The sequence below is a fragment of the Pseudomyrmex gracilis genome, unplaced genomic scaffold, assembly GCF_002006095.1.
Source record: "Pseudomyrmex gracilis isolate BER0280 unplaced genomic scaffold, ASM200609v1 scaffold_12, whole genome shotgun sequence".
NCBI lineage: Eukaryota > Metazoa > Arthropoda > Insecta > Hymenoptera > Formicidae > Pseudomyrmex > Pseudomyrmex gracilis.
This window is the reverse complement of record NW_018020596.1, coordinates 1,147,084-1,161,109: the sequence shown is the minus strand read 5'-3', so window position 1 is coordinate 1,161,109 and position 14,026 is coordinate 1,147,084. Positions and strand designations below refer to the sequence as shown.

Sequence of the window (14,026 nt, the reverse complement as noted above, 5' to 3'; positions counted from 1 at the left end):
CGATATGCGTTGGCTCACCTGCGTAGCGCGTTTTACGCGGGAACATTCAAATAATCGGCCGAGTCGGACGCTACAAGTGGCGCGCAAAGTCAATGTTTAAACAGACGTATTACCGCTAACAACAAAATTTCATTTGTGTATTTTATTCAAGCAACACGCGCATAAAACACTTCCGTTTCTTTGTTGCAACCGTTAGATCGATATTGCCGGAAGCAAAAGTTCATGTAAAAATTTGCGCGCACACTTTACGTCGGAATAAAATTTTATTGAAATTCGCCAGCGATGTTACTTCGTTTTGTGTATACGCGACGGTCTTTTTTTAAGAACCTTCTTTCGTGCGCGACAAAATGAACATATCTCGTCGTGCGATATCTTAAACAATAATTTTTATCGCAGCACAAAAATACCGACCATCATTCCAGCGTTTTACCGACTGTGATGCTTCGAAGAATAGAGTTTCACCGTACAGAATGTAGAGGGCGCGGTGAAAATCGATTTTTCTCGACAGCGATATTTCGCGCGCACAATTCCGCAACGGTTCGATAAATTTGATATATCGCAGATCTAAAGCCTCTTGCACAATGGGCGGAATAGCGATAGCGATAGAAATAACAAAAGTTTTAAAGAGTTTATATTTAAAAATAAAGGTAGGAACAGCGGAATCTAACATACAAAAATACACATGTATCAATGCAGATCAGAAAATCAGAATAAGCAATAGCGATAAAATTTCCGACGCGAGTTGGAATTCTGTGTTAAAAACTGTGTTATTTTTATCGCTATCGCTATTCCCTCCACTGTGCAAGGGGCTTAAATTTTACGACACGGTGGTCGCACGGAACAGAGTTTTAATGGTAAAAAAAATATCTTCTCATTTCTTTGATGAAGTTTAATTCAAGTTCGAGCTAATTCTCAATTGTACGCATGATAATTTTGTAGTTCACGAGTCAAGCGCGAGGACAGAATGAACAAAATCAATTGTATTAAAAATATAAATAAAACGAAAACTGTGAAGAGTGTGAGAATCTCAAACACGGCCAATTTATATCGTTAAGGCGCGACGCTCGTAGCGCTCATAATCGGCGGAATTATAATTAGGAGAGCCCGACGTGGAATATAACAAGACAGGGAAGGATAACATTATCGTCATTAACCGCATCCCGCTGATACTCGCACGGATAACAAGATAATATGTATGTACATATAATATATATATAAACCGAATATTTTGCTGAGAAAAGATAAATGAGGCCAGATACATCGACGTCCTCCTCTTGTTCTACTTCCCTCTTTGCTTCCTGATTACCTTTTGCTGGTGCGCATAAGCGCAAGGGGGGTGTGTCATCTCATCAATTAGAAATATTTCAAAAACCGTGAGAGATTTATTGTTAGATTACTAAGTTTATTCGTATGAAAGTCAATATATATATTGTATCGATCGACTTCCTTGGAATTCGCTTCGACTATAAAAATCTGCTGGGATTTCGCGTCAAAAGCGAGAATTCCAAGTCTCGGAGGTCTAAAGCAACTTTATACAGATGTGCGCATAATTTGTCGTGTGTGCAATACTTACGCCTCGGAATATAACGGAAAATTTATAGCGCAGCGCTGAATGCGCGCGTAAAGCACTTGCAGCGCGCGTCGCTGTAAAACGCGAGAGATGCGATGCGAGCCGGGCGTTAGTTTCATGAATGTTTCATTGGCGCGCACAATGTTTATAACTGTGTATCTTCCTCACGGATCCCTTATATATACGCGCGTATTGCCTTATTGCCCGCGTTGCGCGCACCACACTCGATGAAAATTTACGATTTGTCACGCCGTCGTATTTTACGGCCGTGAATTTTTTCGCACAGGGAACAAGAGAGAACCAGACACTCCAGTGACACTTTCCGATCTCCGTCTTTACCTCATTACAGGTGTTTCCCGTGGCTGATTTCCCGTTACGAAATGACACGGTGCGTCGCGTTTTGTGGCCGCTCGCGCGGAGAATTTTTTGAGAAAGCGCAGAGAGAGAAAGAGAGAGAGACGATGATACAATGACGAGCAGCACCCAAATAAGCGCACACGCTTCGAAAACGGAACGCATTATGGATTAGCGACAATAAGCGGTACGTATATACTGCTGATATAGAAAAGCAACACTGCGCGTGTCGCGTTTATTTCGCCGTTGTACGGCGCTTGTTGACTTTGCGCGACGGGTTTTGGAGCTCCGATTCGATAAACAAAGTCTTGGAGAACCAGTCACGTTATCGAAGCCAATTGTTCAAGCGGTTTTCTCTCTTGCGATTGACACAAAATAATAAAAAAACTAACTTCTTCACTTGGAAAAAATAAAAATATTAATATATGTACAAGTTTTACAAACTTCTCTAAGTATTTTATTGAAACTGCACCGTAAAGATCGTAAGTAAGATTTGTATTTTTTGCATAGCTTTGTGAGCCGCTTGTAACTAAACTCGTAAACCCGGAGTTTACTCCAGGATTTGGATACAAAAGATATGGGAAGCGAACCAAGGCTGTTAGGTCGTTCACGACGATATGCCTGGAATGCAAGAAACGGATAGCCGGCTCTAGGCCGGTACCTGAACCGTCGGCGAACACCGAAGTTACGATGAAGAAAAGCACAAACGCAGAAACGCGCCATGTATCCACCGGAGAAGAAACTCCTCCGGATCGTTCTTCACGCCGTCTTTTCCGCGTCTATCTGCTCTCTCTGCGTAGAGAATGTCTTTCTTCCTTTTGCGGTGCGATAAACGAAGGCGGAATTTTAGACGCGGTTGAATTGCGGTAAGAGTAAATGACGTTTAAAAATCGTCGAAAAATCTGATTTTACTTGCGAACTAATCTTCTCCGAAGACGTTGAGTGATAATAAAAAAAAAAAATAGGACTGTCATAAAAAAAAGTCGTAATTATTATAATTTTACGATCACGGAATATAAGGAGAAGTAATTTTACCCTAATTTTCTCTTTAAATGTGCCGAGGAAAAAACATAATTTTAGAGAAGCCCGAAAGAAATCGGGACGCTCGTTGAACACATTGCGAAATCAGAAAAAAAAAAAATACGTCTATATATAGTCTGAGAACTGTTTACGCGGTCTTTCCTCTTATATTCGTCATATTATCGACTGATAATTGACTTCGGGACGAAATAACACGGTGGAGGCACACAAGTGCGCTACGCTATAAGCACACATGCGTATACATGTACACGAGAGGAATGGTCTGAAATCAAACCGTAATGAGCTGAACGGTACAGCGTATTAAAACTGCGAGCGGAGAAAAATACGTTTTCCATTAGCGCTCATTGAGATCTCGGGGTGGCCGTGTGCGCACGAGTATTGCGCCCGTCGTACCATAATACCCGTCTTTGCGTCTGTGTGTCGATGACGGTCTGCATTAAATAGAGATGCTTGTCCCGCCGCCGCCGCCGGCCCGCAAAGTTATCTGACCACGAACTCGCAGGAGTTAACTCGGTACCGCCGGCTGGCTACCTGCTGGAGAGAATAACATTTGTTTGAAATTGTAACGGCGTTTACAGCCGTGTAGAATGCCATAAACCGCAGCTGTTATTACCCGTCGCGCGGCGATCGACCGAGTATTAGCCTGATTTTGGCGATTTCTCACACACGCGAGAAAGAAACTCGAATGACGCTCGTAAAACGGGGTCCGTTTAGAGAGTTTTTGCGCCCATCTAAATCGCTTTGGCATATCGAGCTGAAATGATTGAGTACAATAAATTGGGCTAATATGGAAATCTCTATTGTAATACAATGTAATTGTGTGTTTGCGTCTGCATTAACAAAAAACAAATGTATTACAAGAATAGTATTCAATTACTCTTTGATAAAATATTACGCAAATGATCTAAAAATCATTTCACAGAATCTATCATATCGCGCGACGAAGAAACGAAGTTAAAGAAGAAGAAGAATAAAAGAAAACAGAAGACAGTATGATGAAGAAAGAAGTGGGAGCATGGGCCCCGTTGTGGCCGCTTTTCCGTTCCTCTTGCTGCTCCCGTCCTGAAAGCCCGACTACCAGGAGTCCGTTCAGTCTTGCCTCAGTCATCCACACGCAAACGTAGACGCGACGCACTGTGGAGGAGGGCACCGCGCTATTTCTTGTTTACGTCCTTTCAATATCGTCGTCACGCAACCCCTCGGTGTGCAACGCCTAACAATCACGTTCTCGTTCTTGACGGTGGCAGATACGGCATATATAACACACAAATTTACGATCACAAGTGAAGCAGAAGATCTAAACCATCTGATGATGCACGGAAGTCGCAGGATAATTCTCATCCTCTGCACGATGATGAATTACGCGGTGAGTTGACGAATTACTCTTCTTGGTCGTGATAACACGTCCGAGCGAATGTCTTTTGAATTTTAGCGCGAGTCTCATCGGATCGTTTTCACTGACTGATATAAAGAACGAGCATCAAGACTCATTTGATAACCCGTGCACTGTATAGATATACATATATAAAAATAGCACATATGTAATTTTTCAAATTTATCGCGTGTGTGCGTTGCTCGTCTTTTGATAAAAAAAAAAAAAATTGATTAAATAAACTCAACCGTATGTTAAACTTTATACTGAAACACGGAGATTTTTTAGAAATCACTTTTTTAAGATTCTTTAATTTTTGTTTTACTCGTTTTTTTTCTGAATGTAATATAACTTTCTTTCTTCTTACCGCGACGCGTAAAGAAGCTTTTTTCTGCCCATATTAATCGAGGGAGTTTGAACGACCCGCCATTATTATTCCTGTACGCATCAACCTGCAGGATGCCGAACCGTTGTAAATTATATTACACATTCCACTAACGAACGCGAAGTTGAATCTCTTTCTCATACTGATGGAAGATGAGAGAATGCGCTCTCTTCGTTAAGTCAAAATTTTCTTCCAAACAGACCGGCTCTCTCTATTATTACCGAGATGAGATGAATATAAAGAAACATTTTTTCAGAGAGCTCAATTCCTCAAGAAATTCCGACTGTGTCAATATTGAATAATTTCGTGTGTGCTTAGGGTCCCGTCAGTCCAATCATCCTTGCGGACAAGACAAACGTTAATCCCATTGGCACTCCGTGCGCTCATATACGCTCGCTACGCACGTAGAATCATAATAATTCTTACTCGATGTCATAGGTCGTTGGACCCTGACACGTCAGCCGACACCGTCGAGATGTCGTTCGTTGAATATTATATGAGCGCGACGCTAAAGAGGATTCCGGAATGTCGACAGAGAAGGCCCCGCTCCATTCTTTTTCAATTTATTACACCCAAGCCCTTCTTAAGAAGAAGTAAATAGTTTGAGAGTGCATATGCGCTAAGTGCACGCGAGCGAAGTATATAACGTTGTTACTTTAATGTATCTTCGAGACGGGAGACATAATTAAATTGAAGGCACGCAAATAGCCATGTAATTATCTTATTACAAGAGTGTGTCCTTCACGTTGAATAAAAAAAAAAAAAAACCTCAAGGACATATCTTTATGAATAAGAGATTAACGAAATGGACACATGTGATCTTCTTGCAAAACCAAAGTCGTTTAAAGTTGATCGATCGTTTTCACGATCTTCTGCTAACTTTTACTTAAGTGTGTTCTTATTTGGCGTTTGGCAACGTCGGGACGAAAATTGTGCAAGCTCTTATAAACCAAGCGTTTCCGACACGCTACACATTTGATGATATATTTTTATCACACGCATCGCTCGTTGCTGATTCAATTTCGCCGCGCGAAACAGCGAATTAAACACACAGCCGCGTGTCTGTTTTACATCGCGTCAATTTTCAACACACCGTATCGGGCAAAAACTGTGTCAATTAAGTTGTCCGCGAACTGGCAAGTCCAAAGAGCTTCGTTAGCGTTCCTCCACCAGGTGGTTGTTCCACCGTCAGGTTTATTAACGAAGAACGAATACCTATTGTTTTCGTGAACAAGACCAGGCAGAGAAATAGACCAGTCACGATCTCAGGAATAGACGTTCGCGAGCAATCGACCCGAGAGCTTCGATGTGTTTCTCTCTCTCTCTCTTTCTCTTTTTCTCTCCGCTTTGTTCTAATCAGTATGCAGCGGTAGTTGCAATTCCATCTGCAACGATGCAGATGAACATTGGCTCGTTTCTTTCTTTCTTTCTTTTTTTCTTTCTTTCTTTCTTTATCTCCGCGGACGGAGCGTCGTCTTTTGCGTCATCTTTTTTATACATATCGCGGTCGCACCATCTATTATCGCGAATAGCTTCATCCCGTGTGTAGTCCGAGCGGTTTCGAGATCGAGTGAGTTCGCTCCGATTACAGATCGTCAAGGGATATATTCGCTCGGAATCGTTATCAGAACGTATCTATCGGGAAATGCGAGCGCGAATGACGAGCGAAACAGTTTCGCGAACAAAAAGTTTTCACGGACGGAGATATCGGCAAACAAGTTCGTCCCGTTGAAAGCGGGAGAGAACGCTTCTTCGTTTCTTTCCTCGGAAACGCCTCAACGTATATATCCCACCGGGATAATTGCAACCGCGATCGATGTTTTCGCGCAATGCGCGTAGACTATATCATCACGTGTCAAGTTGCCGCGATAAATTTATATTTTCGCGGCATTGATTAGGGAGTTTTCCAAACGCGCCTCTTCCCGCGCGGCGAGGGAGAGAACGCGCTAATGATCGGCGGGATGGTCCCGTCGGGAAAATTGAAGGCTTCCGCGCGGCGCGTTATTATTATCTGAAATCAATGGTGTTCGATGCCTTGATGCTTGATTGACGATCGCGAAGAACACGCGCGTTCTATGTAATAAGTTCCAGAAGTAAATGAACGTCCTCGCTTCAAATTGTCGCCGTGGCAAAAGATTGAAATCTTGTACAGACGAAACACACATGAGACATGTGTGATGTATATAAATAAAAACTAACTAAATGTTATCTATGAAATTATCGATCGATCTTGATGCGTCGTCGTTTTATATTCGAAGAATGACGTAATAATATCGCACACGATCTTCGAAACGTGACGAGCCGGTTATACTGCAGTATCTGTCTGTGTTTCACGCGTTCCGAGCGTATAGAAACCACCGGCGTGACCAACGATATGGAGCGTGCTCGTAAATCTTATCATATACGTGTAGAACGTACGTTACACACACACACACACACACACACGTACCTATCTCTCGATCGTGTGTCGCGCGTCGCACGTGCGACAGAGAGAATTCGCATTTAAAGAGAAATGTGGCGTTAAAATTGCGATTATATTCCCATTTTGAATTCGCATTAATTTTCTGGACGCGATCGTAAAGAGTTCGCGTTTTGCAATTTATATGTTTCGGATTCTTTAAAAAATGTGAAGTGCGAACAGCGAATTTAATCCGAAGAATCGCGACGATGCGATTACCGCGGCGGCGTGTATACGTTTCTCTCTTCGGAAACGATCATCGCTGATGTTCCATCCCGCGTTTAAATTGGCTCGGCTCGTTAGGTGTAATTAAGAGAGCGTCCGACGAGATGCGCTTGTAATGTGCATGCATATGTGTGTGTGTGTGTGTGTGTGTGTTGTGAATATAAAATCTATCCCATCTTGTGCCGCTGTACGCGCATTGCCGCGCTCGTGCGTTTCCACGTGCACGCAGCGTTGCGTGCAACGCTCGATTAACCCTCCCGAGAAGGTGGATTAATTCCCTTTTTTTCTTCTTCTTCTTTTTAACATCTCACGTACATGCGTGACCGTGTAGCCGTTGCGCACATTGGAATTACCGCAAAAGGAAGTGTGCATATTCCGCGATAATGTTTGAAAAATGCGGCGGGTAACGCGCGGTAACATTCCGTAGATTAAAAATGAGAAGAGTTACACGCTCGAGTGGGAAATTTAAGCGCGACAAGCGCGCGGTCGCGTGTGCGATTCTTTTTTTTTTTTTTTTTTTTTCTTTAAAGATGAGAACATCTCGTAATATGTTGCGCGATAAATTCGTGCGAATTTGTGTGTTTAACAAAAAATATTTAGCTCGTACGTACAAGATTTGTTGCAAATAAATTGTTGCAAAAAGTTGTACCGAACAAATCTCACTGTCTTTTGTTGTGTTCTCGAAATCAGGTCGTTAGTACGAAACAATTGAAATCGAGCCTCGTTACACTTAAAGAGCACGTGTGTTTTTTTTAATGTGTCTTAATCAGTTAAATCCACGTCTTTTCAATCACTGCGCGCCGCCTAACTGAAGTGTACAGTACGCTAACGGTGCATACGTGCGCAACGGATGTCATGTCATCTTGCGGTGCTCAAAGTGCGCGGCCGCGAATTTACTGCGTGCGATTCTCTGTCTCCCATTTCCACCGCGCGAATACCAAAGTAAACTGGCAACCGGTGTTTTGCGTTTCCCGCGGCCGCGACAATTGTTTCCACGTTGAAAGAAGGAAGCGATATGCAAACAATACCCTTCCAAGATTATTAACTGTTGTATACATTTATGCGTTTTTTTTTCGTTTAAATTATAAATGTTTATATGGTTTTAATTGCATTATTCGAGAACAAAAATTTTTTAAAAATTACAAATAAGATTTGATGTCGTGATGTGGTAAGTTGAAATTTCTCGAACTTTGTTCTCTGCATGTGTGGTTTGCGAAGCTATTTTAAATATCTCTTGAAAAATTGCAACGACCGGATAGTAACAAAAAAAACTTTTATTTAGTCGATCGTAACAATACGAAAAACGGTTCATTCTGATTTCTCTGACATACCAACAACTGTCATGCTGTTCGCCTGCGAGTGCGCCTTGTGATGGTGGATGTGCGCAAAAGTGCACGGGCATTGTTTGCAGATCGTGGGAAACCGAGACGCGATTAGAACGAGGGAGATAGACGGGACGGGAGGGAGAGAAGAACACAGACGTAAGTACGTGACGTACGTACTCGGCGTGCACCCACCTCTCCATGGGGCTAACGTGCGCGTTTGGCGTAGAAAAATAACCGCGGAAGTATGGGCTCCTTCTGGATGATTACGAGAACGCGCAAGTAAGGCGTCTGCCGTAAAAAACGCCGCGACGCGCATGAGGTGCTTCGACCTTGACGTCCGATGCACCCAATTGTATTACATGATGTGTGGGTAACGAGTTCAAAAAATAAAAATCGCAACGTGATGAATATCACGCGTTAATCGATATGATATTCTTTCAATTAATACGCGATATATCGATTGTTAAAAGTATCAACGAAGACTCGCGCGAAAATTTCAAGCGCGCGTCTCATCAAAACTAGGTCACTCGGAAAGAGAGAGAGAGAGAGAGAGACGACAACTCATTTTCTTCGACCTTTTTGCAGAAACTGATCTCGCCCTCGGCTACTTCAACGTACTTGAAACTCGGCGACGAGTGTAATCGAGACCGGGACTGCGAGGTCGACATTGCCAACAGCCATTGTTACTTGGGTTACTGCCGATGTCAGCCCTTCTTCGCCGGTTACAATGAGACTCATTGTCTCGAATGTGAGTTAGCTTAAGCGCGCTCTTATCTCCTCTTCAAACATGATTTTTTTACCCTTCTATACGTACAAATGCTCTTGAAACGTTCGCTTTTTTTTGCAAAATTTTTATAGATTCTATAGCTTTCATAGAAAATTCAATATTCTCAGGAAGTTATATACGCCAATGTTCTAATATTGATGTTCTCATATTAAATTCATGTAGCGACTCTCTTGGGCAATGATTGTTTCGTGAAGGAACAATGTTCTTTGAAAGTGGCGCACAGCAGCTGCCTCGAGGGTGTATGCAAATGCGAGGACGGATACCTGCAATTCCGGAGGCATACTTGTCTAGGACGTAAGTGTATCAACTGCCGTTGATTAGACACACGCTGGGAAAAAAGTTCTTGCCGGAATAGCAAGTGGATTAGTTACCGCAAAGCCAGCGAGAACAATTTGCTACCTATTGAAGTTTTTGTTTTTTGCCAACAAAATATTTTTTTTTTATCGTAGCAAAATTCTGTTTTTCCGCGCGCTTCCGTATCGCACAACATGTTCTTCCCCCATCTGAATTATAATAAATTAAATTCTCTAATGCACACGAGTGAAAAACAAAACAAAAAAAAAAATACGTCGCAAGTCTGAAATTATTTTAATTCTCAGCGGCAAAACTCGGCGAGGTGTGCTACGAACACGCTCATTGTCGTCTCTGGGATCCCGAGTCGCATTGCGATTTTCTCATTCCGGATTTGTTCGGTCGCTGCCAATGCACCGCGCCGATGCGTCGGGAGGGCGATGTGTGCCGACCCGACAACCTCGTGAGACCCGTGCTTCCGGAATACTTGCCGCTGCATACGGAATCGATAATAGAGGACGCCAATGAGAACGAGCGCGACAAGGAAATTGTCACCGAGGGACAAAAAGAAACAAATTCAGAAGAGCAAGACACAGGTACATCGAGATCATTCCAACGGAGTGATTTTTAACAATAGAGATTCTCGAGAGCACGCGTAGAATTTTTTCCTCACGTAGAATTTTTTTCTATCGAGGGACCGGAAAATCTGTATTCGCGGTCTGCGTCATCGCGTCCGTTTGTTTCGCGCGTTTCTTAACCGGTAATCAGATTTTCCGCGCGTACACGAACAACGCAACGGGAATTTGTGAGATCGAGCGGTTTACGTATTCCGCGTGCAACGCGCTCGAGCGGATTAACGAGATAAGAGAATTCGTATTCTTAATTAACACGCGGTTATTAGCGAAACACACGAGTGGCATTTCCCCGCGAACGCGCAGGCAGACGCGCGAAGGTAACACTGTTTATCATTCGCGTGCGTGGGTATATCGCAACTTCACAAAACTCGCACTACGTTAAAAGCTTCATTATTTTCCATCATCCTCTTGAAATATTTTCAAAACGCTGCTCAAATAATAAAAATATAAATGTTGCGATTTTTGTTTTGACTTATGAGTGATATTTTTTCAACGTTTTATCTGTTTAAATAGGCGTGCAGATATCCTGGCTGAAAAACGCAACGATGCTCTTATCAACGGAAGTGCCCAGTCAAATGATACCGGTAAATCTGGTGACCAGGCCGTCCATGAGCGTCAGACCGGGATCTGACCGTCCCGGACCGCACGAACTCCCCGACGATGACGACGCTATTATTATCGACGCAGAAGTCACCGAACCCTCTATTACAACTACGTCGATTGGTAAGATATTTTATAAAGATTTTTTTATATTTTACCGAATCGAATACCGTTGCTGTAACTAAATTTTATTTGCTTTTCAGCGCCGATAAAAACTGATCGTCACGAGAGCACGATAATGACAGCTGTCAGCTTGGGGTTGTCTTGCATCGCCGACCTGGAGTGCCGTATGGCCGATCCGCTGTCGCGGTGCATCAACGGTGTGTGCGACTGCGTCGCGTCCGCGGCGAACGGCACGTGCAACGCGCGACGAACAGGCTGCGCGCCGGGCACGTTCCAATGCCGATCGTCCGGAAGCTGCATCAGCTGGTTTTTCGTGTGCGACGGCCGCGCCGACTGCGCCGACGGCTCCGACGAGGAGTGCACCGGTCCTCGTTGTCCGGTACAGGCATTCAGATGCAAAGAGACCGAGATTTGCATATCGAGGTCCGGGCTGTGCGACGGCAACCTCGACTGCCCTCACGGCGAGGACGAGATCGGCTGCAACAATCGGCGAAGTCGGTGTTTTTTCTCAGATCTCTTTCACGTGTATTTTCATATTTATTCTAAAATATATTAAATTTTTCTACAATATCACCGTTACAGTGAAAGTTTTCTAACATAGAGTCACTGGTTTTTCTTGTCACGTCATTGAACGTTTAATTATTATCACGCTTGTCTCTCTTCCGAGAGACAACAAAGTTTTCACTTTCCGCTTTCTACTTTTGCATTATTTTAAATCATCGCGTAAAGTTCTCCCCCCGAATTGCTTGCCTTCAGAATGTCCCGAGGGCGCGTTCAGGTGCAACAACGGTCAGTGTCTACCAGCGTACGAATTTTGCAACGCGGTGGTGTCTTGCAGAGACGGCAGCGACGAGCCCAGGGGCGCGTGCAGGACACACAATCGCGGCCGAGTCTCCGCGAGATTTTGTCCGTTCAGGTGCGACAACGGCAGGTGTCGTTCCGACGCGATAACCTGCAGCGGTCGGGACGGATGCGGAGACGGTTCCGATGAGAAGCACTGTAGCGTCTGCAGTAAGTATACATTCATCGTAAGGAAAAAACTTTTACGACGTAACGCGCAAAAAACTGTAAGTGCACTTTCACAAAACTTATCCTCGCGTAAGTAAAACTTTATTGACAATCACGGTCTGCGAGGACTTTGTTTTGCATGATTTTTTCTCTTCGAACAAATAAGAGGTAACATTTTTCGCCGTGATTTTTCTTCCCGATTATTACACGGATTTGCGTGTTGGGATCACAACGTTTTAAAAAAAAAAGGAGACAGTTTTCGCCGAGTCGAGGCAGCGCCTCGACATTTAGAGGCCGTTTAAATCTGTGCGCATTTCGCTTCGTAGCTTCCTAACGCAGGCGGCAGTTATGCGCGGGCGTAATTAGAAACGGGATGCATCGATTACGTCGGTATCTTCCGCAATAATCTCTACACGTATCCGGAAGAATATAGTGAGAAATGAATTAATCATAAACAAGCGCACCCGGTATCTCGAGACGCGATAATTTAAACCGCGCGATTCAGAAAGCGCGATTTATTATACTTTGTTATCAAAACGTGGGTGAATCTGTATGTTATACATATATATAAAATGCATTTTCGAAAAAAAAAAAACAATATAAAAGAGAGAGAATATTTACAATTTTATAGTTTTGAGAAAAATCCGTGGCATTAAATGCACGAACGTGATGAGCAATAATAATAATAATAACCATTCACTTGAGTGACCTTTTCTTCATCGCTTTCATGCTGTCCAGAACAGACGTATTATGGTACTTAGCAACGGCGTTACGGCAGGACGCGCGTACGTTCTGACAAAAGAGTTTCTCATATCTTATCTTATTTCTCACAACCGTTTTATATAAAAGTACGGAAGGCCAAGCAAAGCAAAGAAGCGAAAAAACGGAGGAACATTTTTGTGCATAACTTGAAACAAAAAAAAATCACTAAATATTGCAGGATGCAGTGCGAATGTCTAAATCTCATCTGATAACTTCATCGTGTCGCATCGCATCGAAATGGGACAAAGGAACGAAGTGTAAATAGAACCACCACCAACTGGCTCGTCGATGATTTGGCAGTGCTCGAGGATCAAAGTGGACGAAGATAAAAGTGAGGCGTGACCAAAGATTGTTGAGCCGCCCGTGTCGTGGCCGACACCGTGGCTTTCGACACTTCGCGATTTCGAAAAGACTGATTTTTCTCGGACTGGGTTCAGATCCAGTGTTAAAAAAAAAAAAAAAAAAAAAAAAGAACAAAGAAAAAGGAAACTTTTTATCGCGTCTTCTGCGCGAACTTCCTCGTCAAGTCAAATCGGACCAGTAAACCGCCGAGTCGTTTTCTCGAGAAAAATAATTGCGCTCATAATGAGGCTTTATAATCGTGGCATAATGACACTGTAGACGGGGATAGCGTGAAAATTCCGGATTCTATATTGCAAATGTGTGAGTTATATCACAAAAACGTAATAAGTTATTATTAGCAGGACGTGTACGTATATTGGCACGTCGCACGTAGTACTTATGTCATATTATAGCTGTAAAAAAAAACACTTGTACATTAAAATTTCATATTTATCAGCGAAACGTGGAAGAACGTGTTTCTAGAATCTTAACGATGCACGTATTCATTAACGTAGGTGTTTAGAGTCATTTAAAGAAAACTGAACATTTTATAAAATTTTATAAAACGTCAAGAAAACACGTGTAATTAAAAAATGAATAAAATGTAAAACACATTTTTAAATAAACATTGCGTTTTTTGCAAAATCTCGTACTTCTATGTGTGTGTGCGTGTGTGTGTCAAATGGCGTTTCAATAGCTTTTATAATTCTTCCGATGTATTAAAATGTATTCAATTTAATAAATCGAA

General features: G+C 42.8%; 1 protein-coding gene across 3 annotated transcripts; it reads left to right on the top strand.

Annotated features, from left to right (window-relative positions):
- Nucleotides 1-765: 765 nt before the first annotated feature.
- LOC109863728 lies at nucleotides 766-13,407 on the top strand. 3 transcript variants are annotated; one of them, XM_020444204.1, is made up of 12 exons: nucleotides 766-854; nucleotides 940-1,193; nucleotides 1,920-2,111; nucleotides 2,435-2,790; nucleotides 3,888-4,331; nucleotides 9,316-9,478; nucleotides 9,680-9,811; nucleotides 10,117-10,404; nucleotides 10,957-11,166; nucleotides 11,247-11,660; nucleotides 11,923-12,177; nucleotides 13,115-13,407. In XM_020444204.1, the coding sequence occupies exons 5-12, from the start codon at nucleotides 4,275-4,277 to the stop codon at nucleotides 13,132-13,134; spliced, it is 1,539 nt and encodes a 512-aa protein (XP_020299793.1). In that variant the 5' UTR covers nucleotides 766-854; nucleotides 940-1,193; nucleotides 1,920-2,111; nucleotides 2,435-2,790; nucleotides 3,888-4,274; the 3' UTR covers nucleotides 13,135-13,407. The 3 variants fall into 3 exon arrangements, with proteins under 3 accessions (XP_020299793.1, XP_020299791.1, XP_020299792.1); XM_020444202.1 differs by having other exon boundaries at nucleotides 2,435-4,331; XM_020444203.1 differs by lacking the exon at nucleotides 766-854 and having other exon boundaries at nucleotides 939-1,193; nucleotides 2,435-4,331.
- Nucleotides 13,408-14,026: the final 619 nt, after the last annotated feature.

Excerpts from the sequence above, each read along its gene's own strand:
- LOC109863728 (XM_020444204.1), top strand. The coding sequence starts at position 4,275 with ATGATGCACGGAAGTCGCAGGATAATTCTCATCCTCTGCACGATGATG. Across the intron at positions 11,167-11,246 it reads TATTACAACTACGTCGATTG|CGCCGATAAAAACTGATCGT; the intron begins GTAAGATATTTT and ends TTTGCTTTTCAG. Across the intron at positions 12,178-13,114 it reads GAAGCACTGTAGCGTCTGCA|GATGCAGTGCGAATGTCTAA; the intron begins GTAAGTATACAT and ends TAAATATTGCAG.